The following is a 27,253-nucleotide window of genomic DNA, read 5'->3' as shown; positions in this document are numbered from 1 at the left end:
AGACACACACGCACACACCTACCTGTGGCCCGCTGTGGCCTGTGCTGGGCTGAATATTGAGTCAGCATGGAGGCAAAAATCTGAGACAAATCGTAATTACGCACTGCCGCGAGCCCCGCCCATCAGACACGGCGCCAGACTGCACCTTCCTCACCTTGCATTTTAAAATGCCCTTCTCTTCTCTTCTCTTCCTGGTTTCCCAGTTCTCATTTGTCCATTTTTTTTTCTGGCCCATTCCACAGCATTGAGTGTTCAGTTATCTAATAAAATCTATGTTTTTATTTCATTTTTTTCTTCTGTACATTGTCTCGGTCGGGAGATTAATGGCGGGACCGTATTTGTGCTGCTGCAGCGCTCTGTGGGGCCGAGCCATTCATCAGAAGGCAGCGTATGGCGGCGATGGGAAAGCTACGCGCTCTCCGCAAGGATTGCAGGATTTAGACGCAGATACGCGAGGCTCGGTGCCCAACCAGCACGCTATCTGCCGGTGCAGAGCTTTTTAGGCGAATTATCAGCGCTCCGTTTATCTCCTCGTGCCACAGAACTGCCTCTGATCCGTGAGAGGAGTGTGGCGCCACATGGAGGGCCGCCTTGTCTTTTTTTTTTTTTCCTAGGCTTATATCACACATTTGATCCTGTCCTGCTCTTTTTCTTCAATATGACCTTTCAAATAATCCTCACGCAGTTGAATTTTCTGAACAAAATACTAGAGGCATGGATCACTTCAAAATTCCATTGCTTGTTTGTTCGTTAATAGTCCAGATCTGTGTTGTGTGTTAGAAGCTGACTGGGGGATAGACGGGCGTGTGTGTTGTTTTGTAAATCAGCTAATTCCTTCCTTCTCCAACGAACTCGCTTCTGGGACCCAAAAATATGAATGTAACAAATCTTCCGATTTTTTTGTTCCCTCAAACATTCTTAAATCCATTACAAAACCACAAGAGACCACAGCTCTGGACCACAACTTCTAGCAGAGCAAACACACAGAATAATTCAAGCCTTCTGATGAGCAGTGAAATAGATGCAGCCTTCACAAACACTCCCCATGTAGTACGGGAAAATGCCCCTGAATAAAACTTATACATTAATAAATAAACTGGATAATCATTTAATGGTTTAAATGTGGGATGGTGTTAACCATGGGCTGAAAACGTTGTTTGGGAGAGGTGTGCGTCACAATTCTGTCTTGTGGAACAAGAACAGAAGATCATGGACAGGGTTTGGTATCATTACAGACCTGTGAAATTCACACGAACAGCTTTCCTAGAACAGCTTTTGTTTCCTAGAATGCAGTTAAATTACATAGACTCGCCACAGGCTGATGTAGGGGACAAACAGCAGTAAACACCGGGATGGACTCAGCATTTGCGGTGATGTTCTCTACCCGCCTGGCCTCTGACTGTGCTCCCCAGTCTGACCTCAGCACTTGGCAGCGCACCAGTTCAGCAAACCAAGGAAAAGACTGATGCTGCTGGGCTCAATTAAAGCAGGCGGTGTGGAAAGGAGGGGGGTGGAGGTAAATGACCCCTCCGGCGCTGCTCTTGGCAGGATGAGCACTAGGGCTCCACCACCCGACGCCTCGGCGTGGTGTGCGGCGCAGGTTCGCCCTGGTCAGCTCTGCATGTGTGAGATTGGCGGGCCGGCAGGAGGGGAGGGGCTCAGTGGTGCTGGAAGACAGGATGGGAAGGAGGAGTTAATTAAATCTGCGCTAAATGGAGCTGAGGAACAGGGACTGCCGTCTGTGTGTGTGTGTGTGTCTGCTGCCATGAGGAGAGAGGGGAGATCTGACCACTAGCAGCTTGACATAAAATTTTACTGTGGCACTATGGTCAATGGGGAGAGTTTATTATATGGAATAAATCTAATGCTGGAGAAAAGTTTTTTCACAAATTCGTATTTAGTATAATAGAATTTATATAGGAAATGCATTCAAAACACTCAAATCATTTGCCTCTATGATGCAAGAAAACGGTGGCGGTGTTTGTAGCATATCTGAAGCAGAGCCATAGAGCACCACAGAACAATAACCAAACATTAGATGACTTCCAAAAAGTGTCTTTTTGAGAAAATATAATACATTTACTGTATTTATCAGACGCCCTTATCCAGAGCGGCTTACAATCAGTAGTTACAGGGACAGTCCCTCCCCTGGAGACACTCAGGGTTAAGTGTCTTGCAATGGTAGTAAGTGGGATTTGAACCTGGGTCTTCTGGTTCACAGGCGAGTGTGTTACCCGCTAGGGTTCAAATAACAGAGAGGTTTTCACTGGAGCCCTATGTTACAGTTTGTACCATTGTTGTAAGCTACTTTTTTTTCTTTCCAGGAAGAAGTGATGGTTGGCTTTTCCACATACAGGGTTACTACAAAAAAACGTCTACTATCACTACTGTAGACACTTAATACTGTCATACAGACACTTGTACCCTTTCATACAGACACAATAGCAACATAAGAATCAAGCCTACTCAGAACAAACAGGAAGGTTTGTGCAAATTAGTGCATACAGACTTCATGTAATTTGCATATTCTACTTCTTAAAATACAACCTATAAGACAAAAGTGAACAGCTTTTAGAGTTCTCCATCAACGTCTCAGGAGAAGCGTTCATGGGAGCTTGTGTTCTTTTCTGAAGAGCTGAACTGAAAACTATATAGATGTCTGTATGTTGCACACCATCACATTCTTACTGAAGTGAATAATGAATAATGAAATGATGAGCAATATCACATAGCATTGCTGTTCTTCAGTTGCAGAAGTGTTTTGAGATCTGCTGTGAGCATATATATTGAGAAGACAGGTGTGTGTGTGTGTGTGTGTGTGTGTGTGCGTTTGTGTTCTCCCTCAGTGCACACCTTGATGTTCTCTCAACGTGCTTCTGACCCTCACACCTGTAAAATCGATGTCTTCCACACGTGCTGGCCGGCGAGGGCCCTGACCTCTCCTTCACCCCAGATCGGCTCAGAACATTCGGGGCTCAGGTCACCCTCAGCTTTTTAGCCATCTTGGAAATCCTCTCGTCATTTCATCTCTGCTCACCGCCTGCTGCTGCAATAGTTTTCTTTCTTCTGCACCAGGCAGCTGGAACAGTACGTGGATTAACACCCAGCTTCCATAAAAGCAATAGGAATAGTTTGGAGTAGATGTGTGTGTTTTCTAAGTCTAGAACAATCTACCAAACCCATTTCCTGGTTTACAGCACAAATATAGAGATTTTTTCGAGGCTGTGTGAACAATATTGGAAATACACTGTTCGATCTAGTGTGGGTGGGTGGTCGACTGATTAGTAACCATTATTTATCATTATTACATTGCTTTTAGTGCTTTTACACTCATTGTGACCTCTGACCTCATTAAGATGCATTAAATCAATGATAACAGCTTAGGCCGGGGTCACAGTGGCAGCTGGACAGCATCATAGTATGATGCTGTGAAGCATCTGGTGTTTGTAACCTCATCTCTCTTCGGTCACCAGCATCACAAACATTTCAATGAAAATAAATGACTTATGTTGCTGTAATATTCATTTTTATTCTTTCATTAAGCTGATCTGGTTTATGTGTGGGTGTGTCTGCACATGATTTTGCACGTGTAGGGGTGCTTATGGTGGTGTAGAGAAGTACTCAGTTGCTTTAAAAAGCTGTGTCATCATTCATATACAATGAGCAAGTAAATAAAGCAAAAGAAAAGCAAATAACAAACTAATTTCTTATTTCTAGATTCCTTTCTAGATTTGGCCAAAATCCATCGTCTTGCTTGTTAACCTGCAAGCATTATTTTTGCACCACATTTTCAGAGACAGCAGGAAGTTAAGTTGATGTAGCCACTTTATTAACAGCCCAACACAAGCTATTAAACAAACCCTCAATGGTCCGGTATGCCGGTATGAATGTATGTTGAGGTTGAATGGTTTGGGACCCTCACCTTTTTATCAGCTGATAATGTCATTAATCTTCAGCCATTACAAGATATTTTTTTTGCTTGATCAATTTTACTTACTTAGATTTAACTGTCTTTTTTGCTTTCTTAAGCTTAATTATTTTGTATTTTACCACAATCTGGAACAATCTTAAATTACGCTGAAAAGAAAATGGAGAAAAAGACTGTGGATTTATATAGTAAATTATATAGTAAATTATCATTAAGCACTGCAGATGTGGAGCATTCAAGCTTAGAGCTGCTTGTTTGTGTCCCTGGTGTGCACTATAGGCTGGACCGTACACCTGTAAAGGACTGTAGAGTCCATTGCGGAGCTGGCGGTACATTCCTTGCTTTTTGCTTCTCCTCCTGCTTGGGTTTTTTTGGTGGCGGTGCCATTAGCGCTCAGAGGTTTGATTAAGGGCTCTCAGGGGGCTGGGGGAAGAGAATTGTGTTTACTACAACACTTTTGTGCTGTATACAGTGTCTTGTGCGCGGCCCCCTGATTGAACCCTGTAGGCCCATTAGTCCTTGTAATCAGAAGAACCATCGCCACAGTTCCCAACAGGTTAATTAAGAAAACTGAGCTAACAGATAGAGCGTTTGAATCGTTCAGGCATTGTTCATACTCATACAAACACGCATACACGCTGAAACCAGCTCTAGTAATGACTTGCGCTGCAGTTCAGGATAACAGCATTCAGCTGACTGGTAATTGGATCATCTCAAGAACCTGGTGAGGAAGCACAGCTGGTCAATGCACTGGTGCCCTGATGGCACCTGAGAGAGTCTCTGCTCACCGGTTGAGATGGGGGGGAAGGGTCGGAGGCAAGACCCTCACCACGGGAGCGATTGTTCTGAGCTTGGGAATGCCGAATCGTCTCATGGCTTAATGCTCCTCACCTTACTGGTAAGATCACTCGCCTGCTGCCAGTATTATATTGCCTCATAACGTTGTGTGTGTGTGTGTGTGTGTGTGTGTGTGTGTTTGTCACACACACCAGCAGCCTCTTCAGGCCTCTGACAGACCAGACTGGACAGAGCGGAGGTGTGAAATGCTGATGTCACCTTGTTATATTTAGCAGTGTTTCATTAGCGTCCTGAGCCGCTATTTGCCATCAGTTGAAATGCATTAGCGCCTGCCTGGTTCCTGTGTTTCAGCTCAATGTGACATCAGCTGCAAGGAATGGTGTGTGTGTGTGTGTGTGTGTCTTTAATTCCGTTATATGACCTACAATATAGGATAAACATCTTAAACAACAAAATAGCTACTGCATTTTTTTGTCCAGATTGGAAACTATTTTTTCTATTTAAAAAGATTTATTTAGTTAGTCTTTATAAGGTCAAGCAAAAAAAAAAAGAAAAACACCATGTGTGCAATATGGAATTCAGATATAAGGTCATGTGACCAGAACAATCAGAGGACACACAGCCAGACCAAGTTCTCCCCCTTCCACCACCCTGTAAACCAGCGGATCCAGCAGTAATTCTGCACAATACCTTCGGGTGGATGTCTCCATGCACTCAACAGAAACATCTGGTTATGGGTTCGACTGTCCCCTCCCTGCTTCATCTCCAGGTGGAGATACCAGCTCCTCTGTGCAGCGGTTTGCCTAATGAGCGCGGCGCTTCAGCGCTGCGGCGTGATTCATCTTGTTTGTGTGCGGAAGGTGAGGCTTTATTAAGGTAGAGATGGAGGGATGAAGCAGGAGCTTTCTGAGAGTGAGGTGAGAATGGAGCTCTGGGTAATGACCACACTGCCACGGGGAGAGGAGGGAGCGGGAGTGGCGCCTTATGCAATGTTAGGCCACCACCGGCCTTCGTTTTGCCTCCATAATTGATCCATTATGGATCCATCTTCATGGCTGCGCCTCTCCTCGCGCTCGGCTCCTCCAGAGACTGGCGAGTGGCGGATGCTGTAGCCGGTTTGGCTGTAGATAAGAGATGGTGCCCTACATACAGAGCGTGCGGAGGTGACTAATTTGAAATGGCTGGAAATTGTTTAAAAGAGCGAGCATGCGCCCCTCTGCCTTCAGACGAGCAGAGGCCAGTGTCTGCACACGCACTGAATCACACATAAATCACATGGGCTCACATTCAGCTGAAAAGGATTGGAGAACCAACAGAGCAGGCAGACGAGATCAAACCTGAAAGCCACAGAGGATCAATACAGCGGCCGTAATTCTGCAATTCTGACGTCCTTCTCCTTTAAACAGCGCAGCGTGTAGCGCTTTCATCTGAGCTCTGGCGGTAAAGCCCCACCAAAAATGGCACATATGAAGAAACAGTAAAATGCAGAACGCGTGTTAGATGCTGCATGCTGACACGGTGAATAAATATCCAGAGGGCTGGTGCGCAGAAGTATGCAGGCAGGTCCTTTAAGCCAGAGACGCCATCTCCTTTGACCGGGCCCATATCAGAGCAGGATCTCATCGTGCACAGTGGTTCGCCTCAGAACCCTTAGGACATAATATAAATATTTCTTTTAAAGTGCATCTTTTATGTATGATGCAGGCATGCAGTTTTAATAAGGGAGAATCTTCACAAACATGGGCAACATTGAATTTTTCTACTGCATGAAAGTGAACTGTATATAGTTTAAAAAATTTATGAGAGCTCAATTAAGTAAAAAATAAGGAGGAGGGGGTCTGTTTCCATTTTATTGCTTCTTCACATAAATATTTCATGTGAGTTCATTTTCTTGTACTTGCCTTATTCACTTATTCTTGATTTTGTATTTTCTACATTTTATACTGTCACTTTAAATTTTTCAGACTTCTGATGAATTTGGCTACAGATGCAGATTTTTTATTTGAATCTGGGCAGGAGTCATGAGGTTTTATCTCTTTACTTATTCTTAAGAAAAATAAGTAATGCGTTTAGTTTACTGCACTTTTACAACACTGTCAGTAAAAATGAGCAAAGTGAACAACATTTGCAATGGATTAAAATGTTTGGATAAATGCTGAACAAACGAGTGCTGTCGAAAACATAGGTTTATTGTTAACAAAACTAATTAACTAATTTTATTATTTATTAAGAAAAAGTGCAAATGTTTCGTCTTATTTCTGTCAATAATGAAGGCTGTGTAAAAACAAGCGTGGTAGAGAGAGAACAGAGTGTGTAGAAAAACTCTTTCTCCCTCCTCACAAAAGCACTGTATTCAACCACTCCCACTTCATGTTACCTGGCAGAAAGAGGTTAAAAATGAACAGTTTCTAATTTATTAACACCGGTAAAGAATTATTGTAGTTACATGTGAATATTGAATGTAAAAAGGTTCCAAGGTTACAGAGAAAACAAAAATGAGAAGAAAGAGTAAAGGGAGAGAGAGAGAGAAAGAGGCAGAGCCATGGGAAATAATGAGATGATAGAGCAGGCTCGAAAACCAGAAGATGCGGTTTCGATGGAAAGACAGCTGGGAAAGAAAAGAAAAAAAAGAGTCCCTTCCCCACATGTGAGCAGACCTTTATACCCTTGGCCTACAGGAAGTTGTCACTGGCCTATAGGAAGTTGTCACAGACCAATCAGAACCTGTTGTTTCTGATGTCACGCTCCCGGTGCCTCCCATCTGGGGAAGACAAAGAGAGTGGGCGGTCCTGACGGCCAACACTTCACACTTTGCTGTCATACAAAAGGCATGAAAAACAGAGGTGTTGAATCTTCATGCACAACAATTGGCACAGGAATGTCACATATCTTCTTGTAGACGGTCACTATGCAAAACAAAAGCATGGTCCTGTGATGCTCAATCTTACAGCTGGTTTCAATAGATAAAAGCGTCTGCAAAAAAAAAAGTAAAGTAATTTTATGCACGGGGAGGGCTGGAGGGGTCATGAACCCCCCCAAAAATGTGACAATTTTATATTTTATTATGTTTTTAATCTAAAGTACTTTACTTTACTTAGCAGACAAAGTAGTTTACAGATAAGGACTAACAGTCATGCTTAGAATGATGGAAGACTAAATTTACCATGCATAAACTATATAAGTATATGTAGTTTGATATTAGAGCGAGGAGTTCTCTGATTAAATAGGTGAACAACGGAACTACTCTGATGGTGCCTGGTAGCTTGTTTCACCATCTTGACCATCTACATTTCTCACACAGCCTACAACCTTCAAACAAATTATTTTCCTACATCTTGTACATGTTGGAGCTGTTACTGACACAGAGTGCATTCGTTTTTCACACCACCTGTACACACACAGTACAACTTTTTGGTACAATCTTGTGGTTCTGCTTTCCAGATGAACAAACATGAATCCCTACATGGATCAAACAGATCCTCCATGAAGTGACAGAAACTAGCTGTCATTCTGAGGTGCTTTAGTAAACCCACAAAGCCTTACAGGACTCTGACAGTGGGTGCAAAAAAAGAGAATATCAACCAAATTGAACAAATACAAGAGTCATTACATGGCTATTACAGACCATTAATACATTCCAGGAAGTGGAGATTCCCTCTGTTAGTCTCTGACGGGAGTAATAATGTCCGTAACCGTCTTTTGTCCTGCAGTGTGCATGACGCCAACAATGAGAGCCGTTGCCTGAGCTTTGTATTTCCGTGGAGTCATTACCATAAGTCTCTGTCCTTCTCCCAACAGGCTCCTCCCCCCACCGTGTTAAATGGACCACTTCAAAGCGCGTTATGTTCTCCGCAGTGAAACTGAAGCCCTTCATGTTAAGTCGGTGGATGCAGTATCTCGGCTGATCACACGCTCGCCATGGTTACACTTGCTTCTGCGTTCTCTCACGCACAAAGTGTTGCTTCTCCGCAATTATGGTCCATTTCCATAATCCTCTGTCCCAAAAAATGGACACAGTTCTGCGCTCTCTGGGCCGACCCTGATAGGCAGAAATAGACAGTGAACTAATACACAGAGCACATGTCAACTCTAATGATGTTTGATATCCCTCAGCATGACAGAAACATCTTCTAGATCTGTTATTGGGCCCTCGGGACTTGGCTTTATATCATTTGCAGCGCGTCCAATTTATCATGTGGTCAGGCCAAAAGGCGACAAAAGGAAAAGGCGACCCGCTCATCCATCCCACGGATCCGATATTCTGTCTTCTCTGCCTGGTTCAGGGTTAAAGTTCTTCCCACCCCGTTGTGTCTCTTCGCCGGGGATATTGGTCATCTCTCCATGTCCCACAAGCTCCTCACAACCTCGACGTCCCCGCTGCATGATGCCAGAAGTGTGTGATGTGATCCCCGCACCCCGGGCAACTCATTAAATTCTCCCCCGGTGCCATCTTCATTTCAGAGCTTGAAGCGGTCCAGTCGCCCTCGCGCCTCCCCGCAGCCAGGGACTCGCTATTACAGTATGCTGTGGCCCATCTGTAGTCGATGCCGTCTTTAAGACAAATGTAAAAAAAAAAAAAAAAGGCTCTCCAGAAGACCCTGCAAGGAGACAGCAGAGAACTCCCACAAACAGACAAGAAGGTTTACTAAACCCAATATTTGGCCTGATTATAAAATAATAGCTGCCTAGGGCTACAGTAGGATGCACTGATCTCAGTTATGACTTTTAGGGATGTAGGGATTTGAAAAAAAAAAAAGACTTTTTGACTGTATTACCACGTTGTGTATGGTAAGGAGAAGGGGGGGGGTCTTGCTTCGGCTCGGGATGGCGTCAGGTGTGGTTCACCGTGGGCAGCATGGTTTCGGCAGCTTGCTGTGAGGCTGCTTATGTTTCTGTCTGTGTCTGTGTATTTATTGATGCCTTAGATGGCTGGGTTTGGTTTTTCTTTCACCGGTACTCGTTGTGCCTGATTTGGTAGATGTGCTAAGCGAGGTCTGGATGGCAACGTGTCTGTTTCACATATACAAAAAAAAAAAAAAAACAGGTTGTAAGATTTGACAAATTATATGTCTCTTCTTCTCTCAGAGCCAAGCATGTGGTCATGCTTATTTCAGATCAGTCCCTGCATCACTGGTGCATTTTTTTATCGTGTCATCCTTATCCTAGGGCTCCTTCAGTGTTGTAGCACCTCCCCTCTCATCCCAGTGAGGGACACCGCCCCGCCTCACCTCCATCTGGTTATTATTCAGAGAAGTGCAGCTCCCGGCTCTGTTATAGCCTGGCTCCAGTCTGTTTTTCACCACGGTGCACAGTCAGATGCAAGGAAAGGATCACAGTACCAGACCTCGTGGGTTTCGGCTACTTTACAGAGCAAGGCAACAGCAGCCAAAAGCAACGTTGTAAAGACAGACACTACAGACAGTTTTTTTTTTTTTTTTTTAGATTATAGACCTTTTTTTTAACAAGGGAAGGTAACTACTGTACCTGTGAAAAATGGTCCAGTCGGTCACATCGCTTTTGCCACAGAGATCGCAGGCCCCGGGGACTATGTTAATCCAGAACATTCTAGCTCACGCACAGGGGCAGCAGCAGATGGAGGGAGCCATGGCCACGGGCTACGGGCCTCGTCTGCGTGCAACTACCAAATTTGATTATCCTCGCGCTCCGCAATGCTGCAGCATCAGGCGGCCTCGGCCTCCATCTGCACTGGTAACAAGAGGCAGACAGATGGATGAAGCGGCTCACAGAGAGACAGACGCCTGGATTTTCATTAAATATCTTTTTTTCCTCTTTACCTGCTTATTGAATTTAGTTTTTTTTTTTTTTTTGGACAGTCGCTCATCAGACAATCTGGCATTATCAAGGCCATCTTGTGGATGCCGTCCAGATGTCAATAAGTAAAGTAGGCCTGGTCAATGAGAGCAGTCTCGGGATGAAAGGAAAATCGTTAATTTGCCGTGAGAAATCGCTGTGTTAATGACTGTTTGTGGAGGGACAGGTTTGCGGGAGGAACTCGTTGCAAAGCTTATCTTCTGAGTGCAGGCTCTGCGCTCACCTTAGGCCTCCAAACGCGACAGACTAAACCTCCCTTCATGTGGGAAATACCGAGGCTGTGAAGGCCCGTCTACAAAAGTCGGCGGCAGCTGATTTATGGAGTTGCGTTAAAGCCTGCTATTGTATGAGGACCACATCACGCGAGGACTTAGTCCCTCCAATCAGTTTACATCCGCCAACTGACCTTTCAGACCCACGATGATCAAAACACAAGACTGCAGTATTTATTATACATAGATTGAGATTTTGAGATGATGGAACTGAGATTTTGAATTAAAGTCGTCATGTCTCCACATTTTCTCACCAGACACTTTTTTTATGCATTCTCTAGACTCATATCATATCATCCTTTTGATGTGTATTATGTTTGGTTTAAAAATGGAGATAAAATAGCACCCAAATGCCCTGGCAATGCTACTCTGAACTGAACAGCAATCAGAGAAAACTGCACTGGTAATGTTACCTTATACTATATAACGTTGTAGAAGCCTGTCTATGGTCAAAACTCTGTACTGATCAATAGCATATGTGAATGAAGGGATTTTTTTTTTTTTTAAAGGCTGTGGAAATGTATCTGGCTGGAGATTTGTGTGTGAGCGTCCCTGTGCCATCACTTTCCTAACTGCTTGGGAGATGAGTTTTTGTTTCAGTTTTGCTATTTGTTTTGTTTAATTCTTTTATCCTGTTCACATTTAGCTCCCATTTTCTTCCTGCACTTCACCTGCATTTAGTTTTCTGTTCTAACCTTATTTTTTGTTCTGTTTGTCATGTCCCTGTTTTAAACCCTCAAGTCAAAGAGTGAAGACTTTGAGCTACAGACATGGATGCATGTTTTGTGTGTGTTCTTCCATTGTGCACCTTCATTTGTCCTTTTGCCAAGGAAATCTCCCCTTGATGTTGCTCATGTACCTGACTCACGCAACAGGAAGGTGGGGGAAGGGCCCAGGGGTTCGCTCATGAATTATTCAAACGCAGGTGGCGAAAGCAGGGGAAAACAGCATGTTAGGATAATTAATCACGCCACTAAATATAGAGGAAGGAGTTCGGGGTTTTTCCTTAGTCTTCGAGCACAAAGAAGAATTTCACTCTGAGCTGCACTGTTGTTGATTAATTGTGAATTAATTTTATGTTAAGAATCAACAATTTTCACAGCTCTGTAAACAACAATATTTACCGTATAGGTGTATAGTCTCAAAAGAGAAAAAAACTGACATTGCACAAGATATATTTATATTTTTTTGTGTGTATCCACTGTCATTTGTCAGGAGGCCCAGTGTCTGAGGTCATAGGTCGCAATGATTGACACCTAGTTTAGAACAGATCATTTAAAGCCTGATGTCTATTGTGCTAAATATCACGTCAACCACAGACTACAGCTAATCAGGCTGCAGGACACACGATGATGGAAAGGATCTCGCATGCTGCCTATCTGTGCCCATCCTTTTATAGAACACAGTAGTTTGGTGTTTTTTATTTGTATTTTTTTTTTCTGAACGAATTTTTGACGGTGGCCTAAATAATTTTCTATGTCACTGCTTACGTGTCATTTCATGACAGGACATTATTTTGGAGACCAGTCAGCGGTGAAAGATCATGTTTTGTTTGACCCCCCCTGTCAGCAATCTGTCAAAATAGCATGAAAGTGTGAACTGTACAGAGCGTCCGATGACATTGAAAGTCGAGTTAGTCTGTGCTCAAGTTTACAACAGTGTATGAGTGTTTCTGAAAGCAGCGATTCACGTGAGACTTTACTAGCGTCTAGTCGAAATGAGAATATGGTGCAAAAAATCCATTTAAAGAAATCACATTTCATCTTAGGAAAGTGAAAAAAGTGAAGTGATTGTGAAACACTGCAGCAGCCATGACAGGCGCCCGGGGAGCAGCGTGTGGGGACGGTGCTTTTCTCAGTGGCACCTCGGTGGATCGGGATTCGAACCGGCAACCTTCTGATTATGGGGGCGCTCCCTTAACCGCTGGGCCACCACTGCCCCAGGAAACCTGATATGGCGGGAATGAAGCAGCGCACGTGATTCCAGTATTTTTAATGAACAGCAGTCATTTCCACTGTCAGAAGAGAATTACAGATGCTGATGATGGAAATGAATTTAATGCAGCGTTGCTGTGTTTTTGTAATGGGATTGAAGTGCATTTTCTGCAGTAACTCAACGTAATGCCGTCATGTTTGAAATGAAAGACGTCGCTGTCAGTGTGGTGCGCCAGTGATATGGAAATATTGATTGCGCGGTTGCAAAGACAAGCATCAGCAGACTATAGATTCTCACCCATTATCTCAGGCTTACATATAGGTTCCTTGCTGCTCTCCTGCCGCTGCATAATCAATGACCAATCAATGTGCGGGGCACCTGACTAGAACATATTCCCCTTGGGTGCACCATGGCACATCACCTCGTAAAAATGGGAAGAGTTGTAAAATATGGGCCAAATATATGGTAAACACTTCATTAAGCATTTGCTTGTAAAGTTTTTTTTTTTTGCAACACAGACGGGTGGAAATTAGCATGGATGTGGAGGGCTTGTCACTTCTCCCGGGAGGACGGTGGGGAGAGAGATGGAAAACGGATTGCGTCTTATCACCGGTTCTCCTGCCCCTCCATGCTGGTTGCATCAGCAGCACAGGCGAGGGCCCAGTGGGGGCCTTTAGCAACAAACAGACGCTAAATTATGTATTTGTGCGTTTCGTGCAGCATGTCGGCCCTGACTGGAGTTTAGATGTTATTCCAGTGTCAGTCCACACTGATCACAGGAACGTGGTAGAAAAATAAACTAGACACTTTTTTTTTCTTGTTTTATTTCCTTCCTTCACCAATTTGCACACTGCAAAACTACTGAGATCTGTACCATTTACGTATATGCATCCTCTGTCAACGTTCACTGATTCCTTTTCCTCAATTTGTAAACTGATCAGTCGAATGCAGCCCTCGCCACAAACTCGCCGCGATCGTCTTCAGAACGCATGCGACGCGATGAGAGAGGAAGTCGCGCTAAAAGAGACGCTGAATTGCCGTACACTTTTCATGAAAGGCCGCCAGCTGAATGGCTTCTGATGTCATTGACTGGGACGCCGGTGGGAAGGCCTCGTCGTGGGTTTATCAGTCTATTAGGGAAGGAAGAATGGAGCGAGGGAGGGAGGGAGGCAGGCAGGGTCGAGGGGGAGGGAATTGAGAAAAAGGTTGCAGTTCAACTTGTGCCCTGTGCCTTTTGGCTCCTCAGACCTGCAGCTGTTTGGATTAAGGAGTCAAAGATGGCTTTTGACGCCCAAACGGACCCTCCCGAATGAGAACACGTGAGGTACGTTACATTATACCCAGGCATAGTAGACGCCTTCTCCGTGGTTCGTCGGTGGCGTTTAATTAAACGCTGGAGTTCGTGTTTGGGAGGCGCAGCGCGGAGAGATGGCTGCAGGAGATACGCACCAGTGGCCAGCGGATGCCTTAAATGGCATCTTTGCTAAACGCGCTGCTTTTACCATCAGCGTTTTTTTTTTTGTTCCCCCCAGATGATGTAAACCATGAACAATAACGCTGGCGCTGCATTGTCCTGCACATTTGAGGTGGTTAAGAATTCCTGCTCCATTTGTCTGTAACCTTCAGATGCAATTTCCCCTGTTATCCCCTCGAGTGCGTTGGCCGAACTTTCCAGGAGGGGGATTTGAATAGAAGCCGCTCTCATAGAAAGACGTCTTGGTCGGTGTCTGCCTCGTTATCGTCCTCGCTATCCATTTCCATAATTAATGGCTCCTGTTGAATCCTAAACGGGGTAATCAAAGCACTAATTTATTAGCACACCAATTGGCCCGAGTCAGGGGGAGGAGGGGGGGGGGCAGCCTTCTTCCACCTCACAGGCGCCGCCTCCCGTGTCAGAAGTGGCAGGGGGACATGTCTGCTCTCGTGGCCGCCTTCGCGGCGATAATTACGCCCGACTCCGGACGGCTCAGCCTCTGGGAAAAAAGACGGACCAGTTACTGATGTGCATTCTTGGGAGGAGTGATGGAGGGTTCGATTGAAAGGTGACCCTGTACCGTGGACAACGAGGAGCCAAATGCTCCCGTTAGGACAGAGTATTAATATGTTTAACATTTTATTATGTTGATATGTGTATGTGTGGAGGAGTGTATTTAATTTAATATCTCTATTGCGCTATTTTTAAAGAAGTGTGGGTCTTGGTCGCTAGTGTAATGCATAATATTGGCATAAACAAGCCTAGAAAGAAGCGTGATGCTTAATGATGTTTGACGTATTGACGGGCATGGGCTTACATTGTCGAGAATGAGGTAGCGGGGTCCATTAGAGCCGTCAATCACCAATCAATCATTCAATCAATTTTTATTTATGCAGCTTTTTACATTATGCCCATTGCTATGTGCTCCTCCCATATTAAACTCTGTTTATAAAAGCCTCATTACGGATGCGCTCTGGGTGAAAAAAAGGATACCTCACCATAAACTAGCAACATTGCGCCACGTTGGAAATTATGGCCAGTGTGTTTATTTTGGAACTGGATTTAAGTTGAGATTTCTTGTAGGCAGCTGTCAGCCGAGCTGAAGTATCTGGTACCACGGTCACCAACAGTGTGTTTAAGTGCATTAAATTGAGATGCGGGACCTCCATGGCTGCCTGTTTTTCCAGCACATCCAACAGAAGTGGAATTCCTGAACTGTTTTTGCCGTGTGATGTGAATGAAAGAGGCCGCTGCCATGACAGAATAACATTAACATTGATCTGCAACAGTCTTTTCTGTTGTATCATTTCGTCCTTCCTTGGACCACTTTTGTTGTGCATTAGCTAACTCTTAACAGTATGTTCTGTCCTGGAGATGCTCTCAAAGTTGATCAGTGTCTATTTCAAGCATTGCAAACATATTTCCTCTCGCCTTTCACATTAAACAAGAGGCTCAGAAAGACACTTTGTCCTGTTGTCCCAGTGCCACGTGAACATAACGGTGCAGAATTTCCATTACTCCATTTATCCTTCCCCACATTCATTTGATAAACGACATTAGCTTGAGCGCGGGTATTGAAAAGGGGCGCGTGACTCAGTCATTCTGAGACGAATTAATGTGCAGTAGGCGCCGTTTATTTTCATCGTCCGCTGTCTGGGTGTGAGACTGAAATGAAACGAGTGCAGCGTGGCCAACCACCTAGAACCTGAAAGTCAGTTTCACTTTTGTCCACAGCTGGAATGCTGCATGTTGAGATCTTTAGAAATCTGGACTTCAGTCCAGGAGTGACCACATACAGGGGCGTACGGTAGACGTATTAGAATCTTTGTTAATATTCATAGCAGAACTTGAAGGTGTTCAAATGATGAATCTCTGAATATTTATGCTCCACTTTCTCCATTAGGAACTGGCATGCCGTTTTTTTTATTTCATTTCTTTTTGGTTCTGTATTTATGACGCCACATGGTCTCTCACGCTGTTTTATTTTACTCCTTCACACCAATTCTCATGCTACTGAAATAAAGACCACCTCCCACAGTATTAATGAAACACGGCAGTAGATCCTTCCTGCTTTAATCAGGAAAAATTGCTTCCGCCCCCCCTGGTTTGCTGGCTGCAAATGTTACCGTTTAACTGTTTAACGTCATCAAATCAGATCTGTGTTTTGTGTTTACAGTATGTAAATGTGACAAAAATGTTCATTACTGCACGAATAGATCTTTTGTTCATCCTTGTGAATAAAGCCACCATCATTCCGGCCCACAGCGGTGCAGCCTTTAGCACGAGGCCATTAGACAGTACGCCTAAAACATTTCATTATGATTTAATTACAATTCATTAATTAATAACAATTTAGCGTTGGATTAGGGGGCCCCTGATATTAATTGCCTTGCGGGGGCGCTGTGGGAAGCATGGTGAAGGAAGGCCATTACGACGCTTCACTCCGGAAAAAAACACTGTTCTCCTGCTAATTAACGGCATTTAATTCCTCCGCCAAATGTGCGGTATGGACGGACGGTCCCCGTCCCCTTTTCCCATTGTGACGGAAGTGCATTCGCCATCCCTCTAACTGATTTGAGTCGCCGATTTGCATATCGGCCAGTAAGCACTTCCATATGCTGCACTTTTCATTCCGCAATCACATCGCAGATAAATGGAGTCTTGTCCTTCGGGAGGCATCAAAATAAAAAAAAACTATTATTTAAACCCCGGCATTTGCACCTTTTACCTTCTAACGTTAGCTGAAAAATTGATTTATTTGGCAGGATCGCAGGGATAAAAACAACAATTGCCCAAAGGCAACAAAGTCGCACTGGATTAGATAGCGGTGGATTTACCAATCGATGCTGTTGTTGTTATTTCTGCTTTAGGTCGGTGGCTTACGACAGGGTGGGAGGGGTCTGGGACCGGATTAAATATGGAAACTTGTGTAGAAGAAGGATTTTCTGCTGTCCACTTCATGCCAACAGACATTTCCCTCAGTAAAATATTATTCAAGCAGCGCTCCGTTTCGTGCAATTATCGGGAGATGACTGGAAGGAGATGGAGGGTTAATTGCGCACGCTGGTTGTGCTTTAACCTGAAAGTTAATTACATGTTTCCTTCAGGGTAGTGTCATTGTAAGATATAAGGCTCATTAAAAAATGAAATGATAACGCTCGATTTTCCTTCGGAATCTGCGGTTGTTGCCCATCTGAAGGCATTAGTCAGCGTCAGATACAAATTGTACTTGGCATCAAGACACACAAAAAGAACAACATTGGCTCTGCCTGCGAGCCTGCAATGGAAAAAGAAAAGAGCATTTGAACCGTGCACCATGTGGACACGCCGGAAGGTTAAGACACTTGTCCCTTGTGAAAAAGAAAGTACTACACGCTAATTCTCCATACATAACCGCTTAATTAATGCATAACGGGGACATCACACGGGGACTCACACCGACGGCCAATTAAAGTCTCCAGTCAACGTATGGCAACAGCACGCAAAATACACACACACAAAGCCAGAGGCCGGATTTAAACTCACGATTTGAAGGTGTGGACCAGCAAAATACCATCGGATCACACACCAGTGATACCGTCACCTTCGGAGCCTTGGTTTTTTCAAAAAACCTTTTTTTATTATTATTATGATACAGTATTTTGTAGATCTAAGAGTATTTTTTTTTCATCAGAATGATTCCCTTCTAAGGCCCAGTTTCATAGTTAAATTAAGAACAGGCTCCTTTCTGTGTGACGGGTAAACTGCTTGCCCTTTGCTTTTGTTTGGGAACATTTGGGACTAGATAAGCATTTTAGAAAAGCACACTGTGCCCTCGTTCTGGTCCAGGACCCATTACTCCTCACCATACACACAATCCACGTTTTCTCTATAAGGCATAAGATGTCTGGATATGCTCTGGTTTTGAATTTTTAGCCTTCAGTTTGACTACTTCAAACATCTCTGACTACATGAAATATTCCAGAATTTGCTGTGTCTGAACTAAGTCGCTGCAGTAGGCACAAGCCTGTATAATGAGTCATGTGCTTGGAAGGCAAGATAGAGAATCAGTTTATTGACTGACTATTGATAGGCTGTCAAGAGTCTAAATATTAAACAAGAACTACGTTTTGAGTACTTATTATTTTAGCCTTTTTCACTTATTTAATGGGATGCAGCCCATTAACAGTTCATCTTCTGCTTTGCAATCACAAAAAGACATAAAGTTGAAGATGATATGTTTCTTTAATATCTCTCTTAAGCAAGGCTGCACCGTAGCTTGTGCCTCTTGTGGTATTGCACAGTGGAGTTTGAGGTGTGTTCCAGATCATTCTCTTGTTTCTGTAGGATACAAACTCTCTTTTTTTTTACAGGTGGTATGATGTTTGCCCCCAGAACTTGCTTTGTATTTATTTGAAATGTTTTTTGTACCACTGGCAGCAGCACCAGCGATCGATGCATCCATGCCGAATAGTGTTCCTTTGCTGGAATTTGGTATCCATTTTTTTCAGTTGGCACTAGGTAGTACCACGTTTAAAAATATTTTTACAAAATATAATATCTCTGACAATAAAAAGCAGTTAAGTTATTTTTTAAAACCTGCCTTCCTATTACTTTCATTTCATCTTCATTATTTGTTGAGCCGATGTAGGTCTCCAGCCTTTGGGTTCTAGAGTAAAGCAGCCACTCATACATTGCTGAAGATACAAATATCTTCCTTCGGTTAAGATCTTTTATTGTTATTTTTATTGTTTTATTGTTATATTGTTTTAGTGTTATTACTTAACAAGAGAGGGCAAGTATCTTCATTTAACATCTCGTCGCTGTAATCTGTGCGTTTGGTCAAAGGGAAACTGTCTTCAAACTGCAATGCAACGGCATTCAAATTTTCATCTCACAGTCCCTAATATCCTTCACTGATCCAGGTTATATGCCCCACTCTGGTCATTCCCACGTCTGTCTCGCTCACGGTCACCTGTCCTCTGAGTCTGCTCCAAGTATTCAGTCATTACCTGTACCTGTCGGCATCGATCAGGTCCCTGCAGTGGCCTGCGCCAACACTTGTACAAGGACTCCGCTGAGATCACTTCCTTGACGATTCTACTGTTCTACTGTCAACCTAACATTTGTCTGTTTAGCGAATCTGAATCTGAAAGTCTGTGACACTTACACATACACATGTGGAGTTATGGCCTCCACAGTCACCGTGTGAGAATGCCAAGCGTGTGCAAAGCAGTAATCAGAGCAAATGGCGGCTATTTTGAATAAACTAGAATATAAAACATGTTATTTCACCTGTTTTTGTTAAGTACATAACTCCACATGTGTTCATTCATAGTTCTGATGCCTTCAGTGAGAATCTGCAAATGAAAATGGTCATGAAAATAAAGAAAACACGTTGAATGAGAAGGTGTGTGTGTGTGTGTGTGTGTGTGTGTGCTTTTCTCTTTTCAAGAATGTTTCAAATGCCGCATCATATCTATTGTAGCTTTTTTTCATTGATCTCATTCTTGACGTGAATTCTGGACATGGAAACTGCAGTTCCTGAAGCATCTGATTCTCTGTAAGGGGCAACTATTTAAGAAAAAACAAATAAATTGTCCATTGTTGTAACTGCACGTATGATAACATAATGAATTATCACTAAAATTGGCCAGTTCGTCTTCAAATTGAGCGAAACAGTACGTCACTTCATTTTAATCATCAATTTGCACAGTCAGGTAAACGTTTGTGACATATGAGTACATTCTCATTGTTAATTCTTTCAATTCTGTTTGTCACCTATAAAAGCAGGTCAGAAAACTTGAACTGCTACTGTTCTAGATATTGTCAATCTTTTATGCTTTTAGTCCTTATCATTCACCACAATCCGTAGTGACTGATACATTTAATATTTTGAGTCTATGTGTGTGTTTGCAGAACCATGTGAGCTGCCCCATGTTATAAATTAATAATTAGATAATATCATATCTAAAGTTGGTCTGCTGCAAATATTTAAATTGCCAAATACTTTGTGACAAATAGCAAATTAACACAAGAAGGGGAAGAATGTTAAATTTATCTCTTGCACACGATTTGCATGTTAAATGAGGGAACAAATTATTTGTGTTGTGCACATAATTTGGATAAAATCGGGGGAATTTGCTCATGTTCGAATGAATAGTCAGTCGCATTAAAGGGAGCAAAGTAAATGCAAATGAGCATCACGAAAGCACAGCTACACACACCATCATCATCATCCCTCTCACGTATCCATATGAAACCATTTCCACTCCTTGGATTTTTGCACTAATATTCACCAATTACAAATTCTGTCTGATTTTAAACTTTGTTTTTAAAATATTCATAATAAGTGTGTGATATGTTGCAGCTGAGGTCAGGCAGCTCTGTTTATCTACACACGGGTAACCTTTATTTTATCCCAATTATTTCCGCTTCTAATTCTGCTTCCAGGGCAAAAGAATGATCAGAAGAATATGCGGCGCTGGTCTTGTGGTTGTTCGATATATCTTTCTTCTTTTTTTTACGTGTAAATGTTGATTACTGCATAAACACAACAAGTGAGCAAGTCTGTCGGCACCATTGCATTGAGGCAGACGATCTAAGCACCGGGGTCGCATCATACAAACTGAGAGAAGCCCTGCGTGGAGAGATGTCCAGGGCCAATTTCACAAATGGCTTACATGTTGGTTGATTGCACAGAGGCCGAGTCCTTATCTTAATCCGAAAACTACTTGGGCAAGCAGCAGAAAATGGGGAGAGTCCCAGTTGAGGGTGTTCAGCGCTGCCGTAATCCCACTTCCAGACTGCAGCACGATGGAAGCTGCAGCTCGCCACAGATGTCATGTATATGTCTGTGGTGGCCCGGCATTCTTCTCTAGGAGCAGCTCGGCTGTAGGTGAAAGCTCGATGGATGGGATGGGGCTTGCTGGATTAAGCAGAGGTTTACACATCCAATCAGCTCAAATACGAGCTGATTGGGTGTTGCAGTGCTTCTGCAGTCCAGAAGCCACGTCCCCACACACTGCTCCCCGGGCGCCTTTAAAAGCAGAGGACACATTTCGTTGTGTGCACCGTGTGCTGTGCTGCAGTGTTTCACAATGGCTTCACTTTCACTTTGATCCACATCAGAACCTAATCCTCCATGTTCTCCCAGCAGGATGTGGGAAGGTTCCAAATCAATAGATTGACCAATAAATACAGAAGAATATGAAACATGCAACCTTATCCTAGTTTTTGATCATTTTGAGGGACTGTCAGAATCCCAGTTTTTAGCACCCTTGTGGAGGGCTGGAACAAACTCGCCATGGCCCATTTATAGCAGCTTGCCGCGAGAAACACCTGCCAGCAGGCACGCGCATTGGTGCGCTTTCTTGCGTGTTTTGGTGTGGAGTATATAATGAGGACTCTGGTGGTGAGTGTGCGGGGGTGTACACTCCCAGTCGGAAAAAAATTCACCACGCCTACTGCATGGAGGCTATGGGGGATATAATACAGACGCTAAGCGCAGCACTACATGCTAGGTGTAGGGCCTGCTTGCTTCGGGTAAGGCAAGGTGTCCTCAGGATTTGAATAAATAGATAATAAGACCCGCGTGGTAGTTATCTAACTACCGTTTTTGTTGGTGTGTAATTATTTCTGTCGCCCAGAACACAAACGTACTTTTTTTTAATAAACAGTGCAGTGCTCTTAAGTGTGCTGGAGCTGTGTTTCTCTTTCTTGTTTTCTCTTTTTATGTATATCCGGGGGACTCGTCTGACCTTATACTAGATAACAAGCCGCATGCTTTGCACATAGCGCTGTGCTTCGCACCAGCTTGCAAATAATGTCCAAAATTTGACATTTTTGCACACTGCTGCCCTCATCACAAGCAGCTTCGTGAGAGCATCATTAATACATGATGGGAAACATGGGAACTCACCATAGGAAACTCTTTTAGGACTGTTGGTGAGCTTCAAAGAAGCCAGCGATGCTGTCATCACTGCAAAAATCTTTCCTTTTTTATGTTACAACATTTCATATTTGTGAGCGGTCTGTTTTGTAAAAATAGTAAAAAAAAAAACTAAAAAAAACAGAAGTGGTAAAGATTTGACTTGCAGTGCAATTTCAGAACGTAAACAGATGTGAAGCTACTGATTTGTTGGATTTTGTCACCAAGCACTGGAGCATAAATCATTCATCCATCTTGCGTGGAACGCAAGCACCGACTGACGCTCATTAAAAGCGCGAGAGCGGTGCCGTCAAGCTACAGAGGCAATGACGACCCCTCAGATCGGGGACTCACGCGATGACGGGTTAATGTCAGAATGACAGGTAAACTCCAGGTAACCTGACAGCAGATATCATCCGCTTTGATATTAGGAGCAACTCAGCTGAATCACACATGCACACAGTCAACTAAACAATTGTCTGGTTTTGTGTGTGTGTGTGTGTGTGTGTGTGTGTGTGTGTGTGTGTGTGTGTTTGAAACACAGATATCATCCAGTGACTGTCATACAAGTGACTGTCTGAGCCCTTAGAGAAGGCGATGATGATGGTGACATCATCACCATGGACATTCACCTCTTCACTCACCTCCTTCATGGCCTGTATGATTACGATACTGATAATATGCGCCCAAAGTTTTCACTGCTCCTGTATGACCCAGATGTCTGGTTTAAAAAAAGACACATAAGGGCCATCTGTCCCCAAACAGCCATCAGCTATAAAAATGAGAGGACTTCCTTTCAAACGAGGCAGATGGAGGAATTTCCGTCTTGAGATTCCCTCCTGGTCCCCTTAGATGTGCAGCATGAACAAGTCAAGTCAAGTCAGAAAGTGGCGTTGTGTGAACTCTACATTCTTCAGACAATTTGGAGAATCATGTTTTCTGAACTCAGCATCACTGAGTCATCGACTCCCTTGTTTTATAATGAATCAGAAAGTGTGAAGCACGTTAAAACCTCAGTGTTTCGTGCCTCTGGGCCCTCTTTTCATCTGATTATCATTCTCGCCGCTTAAATTCCGTCGCTGTGCGTAGCTGGAAAGCTGCTCCCTTCGCAACCGGTTCGCAACATGTCTGCGGGAATCACGACCTGCAAAAGGCGCGTCAGAAGTAAGTGCACCTGTCGTGTTGTAACTCTCGCCGGGAGGCTTTTCTTTTTTTTTTTTTTAACGCTCACTGCTGTCACAAACAATAAGAAACAGGCCGGGTTGCGTGTATTCCTGATAGGACAAGGCTTCTCTTTTTAGAGGGGGCGGGGTGTTTGATTTTGTCTGTATGGACAGGATTGATGTAGCGGTAGTGCATGTTCGTGTTGAACAGCAGACGCGGCGTCGAGCTCAGTTGGGGAAAGGTCGTCTGTCGCTTAACCCGGTAATCCCTTTCTGCCCCCTAGAGGTTATATCCGGTCAGTGTGTTTTGCTCTCCCGCACCACACAACGAAAAACAGAGGTTGGTGGACCTTTTAAACACCTTAATTCCCTTGTCTGTCACAGAAGAGGTAAAGCTAAACGCCTGCTCTGATTTCTCGGTGTACTGCTGTGTGCTCTAACCGAAACAAGACAAGAAGTTACACCGACCGGTCGGCCTGTGTTCAGAATACCAAAAGTTTGCTTTGCAATTGTTTACAAAAATGAAAATCCCGCGGAGATCACTGGACTGTTTCCATGGAAACAATAGAGCGCAGTCCTATGCTCTATTGTCCATGGACCTGGTCCGGTCTGTGTATTTGGGAGAAGCAGCGTGGCTTCAGCGTGGCTGCATGACCAAGAGATGCTCTGCAGAAGCACATTCCCACAAGGAGAGGCAGGGAGCGTCCACACCACCCCGCTTTCTTTCTCAGACATTGGTCTGCGTGTGAGATCTCTTGAAACCTGCTACTCACGGCTGTGTTGCTGAAAATGTCGATTTTTAACCAAATCCTAGTGGACGCTGGGGTTTAAATGCACACATCACTCTTCATCACCCGTCATAGGATCATATGCAAAATTTCACAGGTGTGAACAGATTCCCTTCCAATGGAGACCATGTTGCATTTGTTACATCTAATGACTTTCAATAATCATTTTTACTACATATAGTGTCTGTTTTTGTACATTTTGTAAATTATGTGATAATGTTAACAATGTGATCATGTAAAAGGTACATGTTATTTTGACCTGCATAAAACTGCAGGTAGATATTCTAGACCTATTCTAACCTATAATAATATAAAAATTCCAAATGTAATGACAAGACAAATATGAAAAGTTAGCTCAAGTTCAAACCAGGATATTGAAAGAAGTGCAAATATAATCTGTGTAAATTTGACAGAACTCTTCATTAAAAGGGTTTGACATCACACAAGTGTTATAAAAAGTCATATTTACATTATTTTATGTATGTATAATAACAGTTTTATTATTAGTGTATCATAATAGTATCCTATAAAAAGAAAAAAATGTGTAATAATGTACTACGCTATAATAATACTATTAAAGTGAACCATAAACATCACCAACAATGCAACCAAAAAAAGTAATACAATTCATATCTAAATGTAATTATATTAATTGAGGTATATATTTACATTAACAACCTTTAGGAAATGCTCTTGTCCAGAGTGAGGTTCTTTGGTGCTTTGTAGTCCAATATGAATGTGCCATCTGTAATGAATCATTTTCTCTGCATATCAACTTATGGTTGTCATGCCATTCGATAAAGTTATGAGATGTGATAAAAAGTGAAGTGTTTTAAGGTTTCTGCTGTGTAGTAAAATATTCTCTCTCTCTCTCTCTCTCTCTCTCTGCAGTGGTGTGACAGAATGGTCGACTGTATGAACAGAGTCATGCTGCACACAGCCATCTCATGCTGGCACCCGCTGCTGGGCCTGGTCCTGGTGGCCGTCTTCGTGGGCTCCGCCCTGGGCTGCCCCGCCCGATGCGACTGCTCCGCACAGAGCCGCTCGGTCATCTGTCACCGGAAGCGCTTGCCGTCCATTCCCGACGGTATCCCCATCGAGACACGGGTCCTGGACCTGAGCAAGAACAAGCTGCAGGCCATCAACCCCGACGACTTCTCTGCCTACCCACAGCTGGAGGAGCTGGACCTGAGTGGAAACACTGTCGCCTATGTGGAGCCTGGGGCTTTCAGCGGACTTTACAACATGCACACGCTCAGCCTCAAAAGCAACCGTATTAAACTAATTCCCCTGGGAGTCTTCACCGGCCTCTCCAACCTCACCACGCTGGACATCAGTGACAACAAGATAGTTATCCTGTTGGATTACATGTTCCAGGACCTCCATAATCTCAAATCGCTGGAGGTGGGGGACAATGACCTGGTCTATATTTCGCACCGGGCTTTCAGCGGCCTCCTGAGTTTGGAGGAGCTCTCGCTAGAGCGCTGTAACCTGACGGTGGTGCCCACAGAGGCGCTCTCCCACCTGCACAGCCTGGTGAGCCTCCACATGAAGCACCTGAGCATCAGCACCTTGCACCCCTACTCCTTCAAGAAGCTTTTCAGGCTGCGCCACCTGGAGATCGAGAACTGGCCCTCGCTGGACGTTTTCCCTGCCAACACTCTCCACGGCCTCAACCTGACCACGCTGTCCGTCACCCACACCAACCTCTCTGTCTTTCCCTACCAGGCCCTTCGGCACCAGTCTCACCTCACCCACCTCAACCTCTCCTTCAACCGCATCAGGCACATCGAGGAGGGCATGCTGCAGGACCTGGTGCGGCTGCGGGAGCTGCGCCTGGTCGGGGCTCAGCTCAGTACCATAGAGCCCTACGCCTTCCAGGGCCTGCGGGGACTCAGGGTCCTCAACGTCTCCAACAATCGCCTGGACACCGTGGAGAAAGGGGTGTTCCAATCGCCGGAGGCCCTGGAGGTGCTGCTGATCAACGACAACCCGTTGGTGTGCGACTGCCGCCTCATGTGGCTCCTCCAGAAGCGCCACTCCATCTCGTTCGGCGAGGCCCAGCCGGAGTGCAGCACGCCGGAGGGCATCCGTGGGCGGCCCTTCAAAGAGTTCAAGGAGGCGCTGCTCTCCTACTACGTCACCTGCACCAAGCCCAAGATCCGCGAGAACAAGACGCAGATCGTGTCGGTGGACGAGGGCCAGACGGCCCGCCTGCACTGCAGCGCCGAGGGCACGCCCCGGCCGCTGGTGTCATGGCTCACGCCCGGCCGGCGCCACCTCACCAACCGCAGCCACGGCAGGCTGACGGTGCACAACAACGGCACGCTGGAGATAAAGATGAGCGAGGTTCAGGACGGCGGGGTGTATTTGTGTGTGGCGTCCAACACGGCGGGTAACGACACGCTATTGGTCTCCCTGGCGGTGAAAAACCTGGGTTCGCTGTACGCCAACAGGACCCAGTCCTACACGGACCACGGCAATGACACGGCCAATGGGACCAACCCGCCCAACCTGACAATGGGCATGGATCTAAAGACCATCCTGGTGTCGACAGCCATGGGCTGCTTCACCTTCCTGGGCGTGGTCTTGTTCTGCTTCTTGCTCCTGTTTGTTTGGAGCCGGGGCAAAGGCAAACATAAAAACAACATAGACATCGAGTACGTGCCACGTTCCAAGTCCAATGGCGCGTCCGCGGAGGCAATAGACCAGGGCGCGGGCCCCCGCCGCTTTAACATGAAAATGATTTAACGCTAGCCGACATGCCGGAATACTGGGAATTATACCGCAGGAATTATGCACTTGTGTTTTTCCTTTTTTTTTTTTTTTTTTTTTTTTTGGTTTTTGACAAAAGCGGACGTTACCGTACATCTGCGGAGGCTTGTCGAGGACGTCTGGGCTTCGCTGAAATTGCGGCCTTGCTGAATTGATGGTTGAGGCGACGACCCAGGGGCCGGACACGCGGCGACGCGACTTTTCACAGTTTATACATCCACCAGGTGTCCTTTCGGACAGATTCTACAGACAGTGCCGGACTGTGTACAGAAGCGATTTGTAATTAAAAGTATTACTCTTATTTGTCGAGGCCTGCACCGTGCTTACTCACCGCAACAGGACTGCGCGCCAGAGTTCCTTCCCTTTTTTCCGTTCGGTT

The 27,253-nt window shown here is 44.5% G+C and overlaps 1 protein-coding gene across 6 annotated transcripts in view; it reads left to right on the top strand.

The window, feature by feature from the left end:
• The window catches only part of lingo2 (leucine rich repeat and Ig domain containing 2), a 203,725-nt gene extending 176,819 nt beyond the window's left edge, over positions 1–26,906 (top strand). For 2 of the 6 annotated variants that reach the window (XM_028960919.1, XM_028960920.1), the window contains 2 exons: positions 14,012–14,089; positions 24,991–26,906. In XM_028960919.1, the coding sequence (XP_028816752.1) occupies positions 14,075–14,089; positions 24,991–26,850 (1,875 nt within the window). In that variant the 5' untranslated portion in view covers positions 14,012–14,074 and the 3' untranslated portion in view covers positions 26,851–26,906. Of the gene's footprint in view, positions 1–4,809; positions 4,827–14,011; positions 14,090–23,208; positions 23,313–24,990 lie in introns of those variants that run through there. The other 4 variants (XM_028960923.1, XM_028960922.1, XM_028960921.1 and 1 more) reach the window with 3 other exon arrangements.
• Positions 26,907–27,253: the final 347 nt, after the last annotated feature.

The sequence above is a fragment of the Denticeps clupeoides genome, chromosome 18 (genome assembly GCF_900700375.1).
Source record: "Denticeps clupeoides chromosome 18, fDenClu1.1, whole genome shotgun sequence".
Lineage (NCBI taxonomy): Eukaryota > Metazoa > Chordata > Actinopteri > Clupeiformes > Denticipitidae > Denticeps > Denticeps clupeoides.
The sequence above is the reverse complement of the archived record's forward strand: the minus strand, read 5'-3'. Positions and strand labels throughout refer to the sequence as shown.